Source organism: Pomacea canaliculata, linkage group LG6 (assembly GCF_003073045.1).
Source record: "Pomacea canaliculata isolate SZHN2017 linkage group LG6, ASM307304v1, whole genome shotgun sequence".
Lineage (NCBI taxonomy): Eukaryota > Metazoa > Mollusca > Gastropoda > Architaenioglossa > Ampullariidae > Pomacea > Pomacea canaliculata.
Window position 1 is genome coordinate 24,289,190 of NC_037595.1, and position 9,700 is coordinate 24,298,889.

The window sequence follows — 9,700 nt, forward strand, 5'->3', positions numbered from 1 at the left end:
AAAAAAGCGAAACCACCCGCACACCGTCATAACTGAGAGATAGATGTATACTTACGTCGACACTGAGCACTTTGGACAGCGTGGCTTGCTACATCCGGGGACTGGGTTAGTAAACACGAGTACCCAGGGGCACATGCTGTTAGAGAAAAGTTGACAATAATATTTAATTTGTCTGACCCTCTAACTTATCACATAGCCTTATGTCAGGATTGTCAAACTCTGCACCAAAGTGATCGTTACTAAGGACATTAATGAACTACACTTTTTGAGTGAGTTTTGGCGCCATCTACTGCAGTTTGCCAGGGGAGGTAACGTTAATGTGACCACCACGATAGAGATCGTCTGTGTTATTGTATTCTGTACACTTAAGCATAAAACCTCTAAATGCTGAAGACTTCACTTACTGGGGAACATGCAGGATCTGAAACACAGAAACAAAACTTATTTAACTTGTCTTTTAACGAACCATGACTTAGTACAAACTCTTTGAATTGTAAGTTATGAACATAATTACAATTTTAATTAATATGGATAGTATGCAAACAAGTGAAAATCGTCAAAGTAGCATAATCGAGGTCTTGATATAAAAAAAATTAAAAAAGAAAGATTAATTATGTGACCAGCCAGATTTGCTACCTTCGCCAACACGGTCGGAGACTGCATCGAGGACAGGGAGTCTGCGGTAACAGGATGGGTCAACGTCCATTTCAACATTTTGTTGACCCACAAAGGCTACACCACAATTGATAAATTAACTATTTAATTAAATAATTCATGATTGTCAGTTCTAATGATTCTATTAGTGAGTAGCTGTTTCCATTACCTTGGTTAACTAAAACATAGAGTTCCTGAAGGAGAACAAAATATTCGTTCTTGTTAACACTATTTAACGATACTAATTTACGCTTGATTGATAGTAAGTAATCGAATATTCAAAGCCAGGTGCAGTTTGCCATTTTAAAAATTCTTACTGAGATATATAAGAATCGTGGTTGATTTAGAGAATACATTTGTACAGAATATCGTGAAAGGAAAGGTAAACGGGTTATAATTTGATAAAAGAATATTTATTCTTAATGAAAATTATTACGTTTGGATATTCATAGTCCTCTATTGTTGTCTGATTGTTAACTTAACCAAATTCGTAAACACAAAGTACTGTACTTAGTGCTGCAGGCTGGAAGAATAAGATAAAATAATATAGAGTTTGCCATACGTCATTAAAAAGTTATTGCTAGTATTACTAATAACAATGAATAGTATAGCGAGTATTCACTTCATAAGGCGCTTGGGTAAACAACAGACCATGGGAACATAACAGAATGAAAGAATGAACAGACAGCACTGACTGACTAATAAAGGACAAAACAAGAAAATCAGAAGCCATCAGATTAAAAAATTAAAAAGTTTATATTTCAATCAGATAAAGGGAAGTAGCAATGAATGAAAAGTGGTAAGTGTTTGACAGAAGGAGCATGCGTCCTGTGGACTGTCTTGCTGTTAGGAGTCAAGCTCAAGGAAGACGGTGATTTCCCAGTTCAGATTTCAGTGGTGGTAGTGGCGACTATGGGAGCGGGAGACTTCAGTTGTTTGCTGCACAGTAACTGAAAAAAATCCAGTGGGAAGCTCTTGAAGACAGAGAGTAGGTCAATAGTGCCAAATGCAGCAGACAGTCAAACAATCACACAAAAATAGATGTCACATGAGGTCTAATATGTCGTGTTCACTTTAATTTAGTAGTTTCCATACTTTCAAATTCTACTTAATATAACCGCTTACGTTATTCTCGTCAGTCTAAGCCTGTTCACATAGCATCCAATGAATATCCACAAGAGATGTTCCAAATCTTTCTTTAACATGATAGAAATATTCGAAGCCACTCAGGAACTTTCTATCGCTTGCCTCTTGTTCAGAGCCATTGTAGCACGATCAAGTTGTTAACACTTAACTTTACAGGAATGCGATTATATATTTCGTCTAACTCAAAGCGCACTTATTATTTTTTATTTTTTTTATACTTTTTCCACTTACTCTGTTGATGCATAAGGTGTGGTAGTTCAGTACGCATGCACAATTGGCCGTCATTACATTTTGCAACGCAGGATCATAAAATAGTCTAAGGTGTAGTAGGTGCAACTTCTTTTTGATTTCCTGAGTAGGTAGAGCAAAAATAACATTTCTCCAAATGTGTAAATATCACTTTTTTAGTTCTAATACACACGCTAACATCACCTGGCTCGAAAGAGTTAAAAAAATGGTAAGTCATTTTCCCAATGTCTGTTTGTTCAGTTGAGGAATTGTATATTCCGTCTACTGTGACACAACTTCTCCACATCTCGACTACCACCATGCAGAAACTGTATGACTCACACGTGACTGTGAACGTACCACGTGAACTGTGAACCCAATCCAGTTACAGCGGAAGTGGTCGGCAACTTTTTCACAACGTAGAAGTGTTGCAGCAGACTGTCGCCCGTGCATCGTGTCCTCCTCACACTGCCTCTGACCACACTTCCCCCAAGATGGCCCCTCTCCAGCGGCTCAGGACAGTAGTGTAACCGCCCTCTGCAAGCAATTGCTTTTTAATTTAATTTCTCTCTCTACTCAATTCGACTATTCATCAGCTTTTTCAAATGGTCCAGCGACATTAATCAAATTAGCCTCCTCTCTTACACCCGCGACACCCTAAAATTAGTTCATCTTCTCACCTTCCCCTATTGACAGATTTAATATAATTACTAAACAGTCACTCACTTATGCATTTAGCAGTGTATACTGTAGTGAGTCGAGCCGATGCGACAAACGCTCCCCGACAGATCCTACAGGTAAACATAATCTTTTTAAACCGCGGCGAATACGTTATTGTTCTACAATTGGAAGTAAACTCTGCACTTCAGTTAAGTGTCAGTTGAAGATATAGTGGCAAGATAAGTTTCCCAGGGCTGAGATTCGCTGTTAATAAAAAGAGTTTGCAATCATGAAATACCGATGGAAGCAGAAGCTCGAAGTCTGGCAAGGCACAGATGGTGTCAAGACGCACACGAGACCCTGGAACATTCAGCAAACACTGTGAACCTTCACTATTGACATACGTCGTCTGGAAAAAAGGTATTAAACATCCTTATATCGCCATTGTAATACATCAACCCTAGTATTTTATATTACAAACACTTTGCATACAAAACGATCCTAGCTATCTCTTGCGAGTACTGCTCAGAGAACTATTAATAATAGTTCTACTCAGAACATTCTGCTGTTGTGACGAAAGAAAGATGAAGTTAAATACCAGTGAACCAAGAACAAAACAAAAACATCTTGACGATGGTTGCACAAACGCTCTGTCCAAAATGGAATTGTAACTGCTGGTACCCCTGTCAGTTGTACATCTTTAGATGAACCTTCCATCCTCGCTAATCGTCAAGGACACGTGTTCAAGCTGCTTACTATACATTAAGCTGACATATCTGTAACAGATACAAACGTGGCTACAATAATTCTCTAGTTCATACCCGATGTTTATAAAACAACGATTAAAATAATCCCTAGAAATTAACCCATCGTTCTCTGGTAACTATACAGAAAATATGAGCTAGCAGTTCCTGCCTAAGAATAATAAACCAACTATATTACTTATCGTGTGGCTGGATGGAGATGTTTGAACACTTGTAGCCGCAAAACACCCCGATTTTAATCCTAACTGACAGGTTGCTGTATTTCTACTTAGAGAACTAGTGAAAGAAGTATGTGATACTTTGTTTGTGTATTCTGGTTTCACGTTGATACGTCTCCCAGCAGCCACAGTCAACAACGCCTCCGCCTTCGCCCGCGCCATTTGTTCTGGCAGGTAAACCACATATTCTGCTATGTGCGATGGAGACAAAAAGCTTGCCTGGTATCACATAATCACACACAGTCCAACGCATCCACCAGAAAAACACGCGAAGCTTTTGATAATATGGGAATAATTATTGATACAGCTACTCTGTCACAGAAGTTCTCCGTGAGATAGACAGTTATGCCCTTGATGCGTGGTTAGAAATCAGAATATTTTCACGAACAATAAAATAAACGAAAATCGATAGTTTTGTAAAGTCATGTTATATCAGAATATGAAATAATATGATCAAAGTACTTCCCCTGGTTGTTTATTACGAGAGGATGTCCCCTCGTTCAAATGGCTCGAGGGTGACTGCTCTCCTTACTTTTCGCACTTGTTCGTTGATTGCGTGAAGTTTTTGTCGAATACAGTTCATCAGACATTGTTAACGATTTCAATATGATGAGTAAATAGAATGTGAAATTGTGGTTGATAATCATTAAAAATAACATCTTCCATTCACGGTCTTTATGTCCATTGAATCATCTGAATCTTGTTTATGACGATATCTGCTTAATAATAGTCTTCCGTCAACTTACAATTCGAAATTAAGCTTTCCTTCTCCTAATTCATTCGGACCTGCTACTGGTGTTGCAGTCATGACTCAAGGCAAGTATGATTAGATTTACTGAGATCGCGTGCCTTTCAGTTGTTTCCTAGTTGTAACAACTTCAGTACTAGTGTTATTGACATGTGTGGGATAAATTTAAGATGGATTTGTTACAGGCATGCCCTTTGACCTTAGGCTTTTGCTTATTGACCTTATGTACTTTTATTTAACTCCAATTCTGTATTGCAAATACTTTCCACATATGACCCTAGTATGTATGTTCAAGTTGTACTGTGCAATGTACCTTCTTCATTCCATTACAAACAGTCTTTTTTAAAAAGTAAGCTTTTATTACTTGATACATTTTTCTTCGTCTTCCTTTTGATTCTTCGTCAGTGTAAGGTTTTAAGTTTTGAACATCCTGCGCACATAAGTAATCTGTATTTTCTGACATACATTTGTTTTTATGAAAAAACTGAAGACGATGTAAAGGGTTACATTCCCACATTTCAAGAACAAAAAATTTCTAACCATTGACAAGAGTTTTCTCTCATCGTATAATAAAATCATTTTTCGTCAAATATATGTTGATGGTCTCTATTAAACACTAGCCCGATAGGTTATTTTGTGACAAATAATGTTGGTCGCGTAGGAAAGACATGTTATGAGAACCCCCCCTAAAGATTGAAGTTCAATGACAGAAGTGTACATGGTGGGCAGTCTGTGACGACAACAACGTATGCTCATCCCCTCACAGGGTCTGGATGCAGACAGCGACGTCCGACACACGTCTGACAGCACAGTTCCATTCACACACTGGTTTGGGCGAGAGAGTTGACGAGGAAGCAGTCAGTCACGATGCAGTTGCTTCATTATACCCCCGGGTAGGCCAGCACTGGCTGTGATAGCAAAATTGGATCATGTAACGAAATATTGTCCCGACTATACAACCAAGACATTGGTTTATATCACTTCTTTTTCCTGATTTTCTTTAGTGTAAGTAAAATCTGCGAAATTCATAGTTTTTCTTCTAAAATAACAACTATGTGTGCATTAGGGGTGTGTGTGTGTATACGTACCCTGTATGTGTGTGTTAGACGGAAAAAGAAAACGATGAGAAAAATAAGAGAAAAAGGCAAAACAAACTAACAGTTAAGTTCATCTTTTTTTCACATTTAATTAATTAACTGACAAACATTGCACTTACGCCGACACTGGGGTACCTTAGACATGCGGCGCGATACACCGGCGGCTTGTCGTCAACAAACCGAAGTACCAGCGGCACACGGCTGTCAGAGAAAATATGTTGACTCATTTAGTCCGGCCTGTTACTGATATTACTGTCCATTACAGTTTATTAATCAACGTTTGAACACATTGTCGGTTTTGTCAGTAGGTTTTTCACTGATGAACTGAGTTTGTAAAGATAAATCCATTCTCTCAATATATGCGTACCCTCAACGAAAATAATAACCAGATTTTAAGTCTGACTGTAAATGAACCAAAAGTATGAAATTATAATACATGTTGTATATGAAAATAATTATTATTGTAAATATATATGATAAACGATATAAGTATGATCCATCAATGAAACGAATTTTACCGACATCTTAACAATTATTTTACAGTATTTTAGCATTGTAATTTGAATTTTTTTTCAGCCTGGCTGATTAGTGTATTTAAAATACTTACAGGGGAGCAACTTGGAACTGAAAAAAGAAAAACATTTTAATTAACATATGAACTTCAATCTTTGATAGTTTAATGTAAACTCTTTTAAACCATAGCTATGAGAGAAAGGAAGGAAAGAAAACAAACACAAATATAAAGGAAGAAAGAAGGAGAACAGAAAAGAAAAAGAAGTACAGATAACAGAAGAAAAGAATGAGAAGAAACAAAGCGGAAGACAGAAGAATGAAAGCAAAGAATACAAGAAAGGAAGGGAGACAAATCACGATCTCACATAGTCCTAGAGCATGATTTATTACAAAAGTTCATTTCAAATAAATCGTGATATCGAAATAACCTATAACAATATAGGTGGCACTCTTTCATGTCAAGACCACAAAGACAGTTTCTCACCTTTCGGCAGACATCGGGGCACGAGCGACAAGGGTTTGGTGCGGATGATCAACGTCCATCCACACGTCAGTCCTTGACCCGCACACCTACATAGAATACGAAATGTATTATTTAGGTCAACACCATCTGACCTATCACCTGTAGCCACACGGAACTAAACCTCGTGCCCACTTCATTTTGGAAGTTTCAAATCAGCTTAAATAGCTCTTGAAAACAGTGTCAGAAGTAATGGATTTTCTTTTTTTCAGTAGAGGCTGCTTGGAATAGCAAGTCGGTACTACAAGAGCAGCTGCTGACTGCGTTTCAAAGAATAATAACCTGCAAAATTACTATTTTCCATTGATTTCCAGACATAAATGTGGGATATGAGTAGAACATAAAGCATCTTTGCAGATAGTTTCAATGTAAAGTATATTTCTAAAGGAGTTAAATCCAAAATATATTAAGTTGTTTTTCAAATTTGTTGCTTTAAGTAATCCAATCCGTATTTATTTTCTATGTTTATCAAGTAAATTAGTAAACAAGAAAAAAAACTATACTTACAGGGTTGCAGGCTGAAAAAATAAATCGAAAATTTTTGTTTAGGTACAGGTACATATTTTGAAGTTATTAGCATTATCGATGTAGGTTTTCAGTTTATTAGAAGCATTAATATGCGTTTCAAATTTATCTGGTATATGTGTGAAAGGTATGGCGTTATATAATTGTCAAAGAAAAATAGAGGAATACCTTTGTCTTTAATGACATCTTTTGTACATTTCCTTGGATTCCTTCAGCATCTAAAAACTTATGCAAGTAATCCAACTGATTTTTTTTTTTTTTTTTTTTTTTGTGGACTGGGTCGCCTCTGATAAACTCTTAGTTTGTCTGCCTTTAGTACTTCTGAGTTAAAAAAAACGACCATAGAAGTTGCTTATTATAAATAAAATGTAAAGTCAAAGATTCTTGTCCCCGTGAATCAAGATCCAAGCCTCCCCCCCATGTGGAGTGAAGGATGCCTTACTGCTGCTGATGCAGGTGGGCGTTGGGAAGCACACAGGCCTCGAGCACTGAGTCTCCTTCATGACGCACGTCTGACCCTCGTTACATCTCTGTGACACCGGAAACACAGCAATTAGTCAGCTCATCGTATCAATACTACTTTCCAACAGACAACAGATCGTTAGAGATCTCTAGCTATTATGCACTTAACAACAAGCTTTCTATGAACACACACGTGCATCTACACAAGCACACACGTGCATCTACACCACACACACACACATATGCCCACTCGAACACACACATGCACGCTCACCAAATGATCGCACGTGTACTCAGGGAGGGGATCTCTGCACTTCTTGCCACAGCCAAAGAAGTCGTTGCAGCAGATTTGTCCCCCCGCACAATCCGTGTCCTCCTCACACTGCCTCTGACACTGCTTGCCTCCAAACAGCAGCCCCTCCCATAGCGGGGGCTCTGGACAGTAGCCTCCCTCTACAATCAACAACACTCCAAACATTATTCTCTGGTCTCTCATAGCTCTACTTAATTTCTTCATCACCGAACACATTTTCTCAACTTTGAAAAATGTTATTGCATTTACGTAAACAAGTTTATATTTGAGACTAATGTGTCATCAGGTCTTATTGACCAAAGGTTCTGTCCTCACCTAAAAGAATATTTTCCATGACAAAGAAAATCTCCTCTATTTACAGTAGGTTAACAATAGGTAAGGGTGATGAGAGATGGTCTGTTGCCCGCAAAAGATTCAACATCGGCATTGTCCATCTTTCATGTTGCAAATTCAAATAAGTGCATGCATTAAATATTTGTTCTCGTGAATTCAGGGGTTTGCAGAGACGTAGGGAGTAGTCCATCAACGCCCCCTTGCAGAGGGAAAGTATCATCAAGAGACAACGCAAAATGGAATATGTTGCTACGGCAACAATAAACTGTCAAGGATAATAACTGATCTTTGGGAGAGATAGTAAAGATATATCACCAGATGTTACAGAGAACCCTTTCCATGATACACACACGAGTTAATTACTTTCCTCAGCCATTCTTTATACATTTATTTATCCTTTTATATTTTTATTTTCGTATCTTTCTCTTTCTTTCTCTTTCTTTCTATTTCTCCCTCTCTCTGCATCTCTTCTCTCTCAAGGGTGTTCCTCGGTGCGAAAGTAAACCCTAAAAACACGTTTTTCTGCTCCCCCGTGTTACAATCACGCTCCTCACCCAAAATAGCCTGACCTTTCCCCCGACAGACCCCATTCACAAGATGTGGATACAACTAGCTGACACCTGTACTTACTCAAGCATTTCGGAGATGAAACACCTGTTGTCGAGTCAACGACGATGCGGCAGAATGTGCCTGATGGACAGTTCTGCCAAAGATAAAAAGATTGTGGGGTAACCAGTACATAAACAGTAATTGAATATTCATCAAATGACTCACAGGCATGTTATAGATATTTATTTATTTATTAGCTACCGATGATAAACAAAGTCTTACCCTCGCAATGCACAACGGATTGTCGAAGCCGTGCACGAGACCCTGCAATAGTCAGTAAACAAGTTTACTCTGGAGTCATAAGCATGTCTTGGAAATAACATCAAATGATATCAAAAATATTCTGAAATATCCATTCATACACCTCAGTACAAAGAGGTATTCATCCTACTTTTTACTGCTTTGAAGTGATAAATGAAATTAAAATGTTTTGTCTTTGAAGTTACATCCGTTACTACGAGTTATTTTGTTCGTATGCTATCTATATATAATCGAGAATATATCGTGATTTAGTTTATTATTGCTTTGAACATTCTGACGAGTGTGCTCAAGAAATACGAGCTCGTTAACTACTAATTAAGCTCATTACCAGTGCAGCAAGGATGAAGATGACCAACATGTTTCAGATGAGTTGAAGTCAGGTCCTGTCCTGAGGCCAGTCGGGAGTCCGAGTGTCGGGCCTTCAGTTTATCCCCGGTATAAATACTTATCCGACTGTCTCACCTTGAACTGAATGTGACATAGTGACGTGCAATGCTGTCACGTGACTATATACCCTGATATCGGTTGGCCTCCTGTGCATGCCTTGTGTCACTAGGAGTACCCCGGGTAGATGTGTTACAGTTCTACCTCTGATGACCCCTGGACTAAACCGGATTTAGAAACGAGAGTTGTGTGAAAGACTGAGTCT

General features: G+C 38.2%; 1 protein-coding gene across 1 annotated transcript; it reads right to left on the reverse strand.

Annotated features, from left to right (window-relative positions):
- Positions 1 to 380: 380 nt before the first annotated feature.
- Positions 381 to 9,531, reverse strand: LOC112566970 (keratin-associated protein 9-7-like). Its single transcript, XM_025243402.1, has 10 exons — positions 9,380 to 9,531; positions 9,013 to 9,054; positions 8,812 to 8,884; positions 7,810 to 7,988; positions 7,516 to 7,603; positions 7,056 to 7,066; positions 6,513 to 6,598; positions 6,123 to 6,139; positions 637 to 732; positions 381 to 421 (listed from the first exon to the last, which is right to left on the reverse strand). Exons 1-10 carry the CDS (start codon positions 9,407 to 9,409, stop codon positions 381 to 383), a joined length of 663 nt encoding a protein of 220 aa, XP_025099187.1. The 5' UTR covers positions 9,410 to 9,531.
- Positions 9,532 to 9,700: the final 169 nt, after the last annotated feature.

Excerpts from the sequence above, each read along its gene's own strand:
- LOC112566970 (XM_025243402.1), bottom strand. The coding sequence starts at position 9,409 with ATGTTGGTCATCTTCATCCTTGCTGCACTG. Across the intron at positions 9,055-9,379 it reads TCTTCATCCTTGCTGCACTG|GGTCTCGTGCACGGCTTCGA; the intron begins GTAATGAGCTTA and ends TGACTATTGCAG. Across the intron at positions 7,604-7,809 it reads AGTACACGTGCGATCATTTG|AGATGTAACGAGGGTCAGAC; the intron begins GTGAGCGTGCAT and ends CCGGTGTCACAG.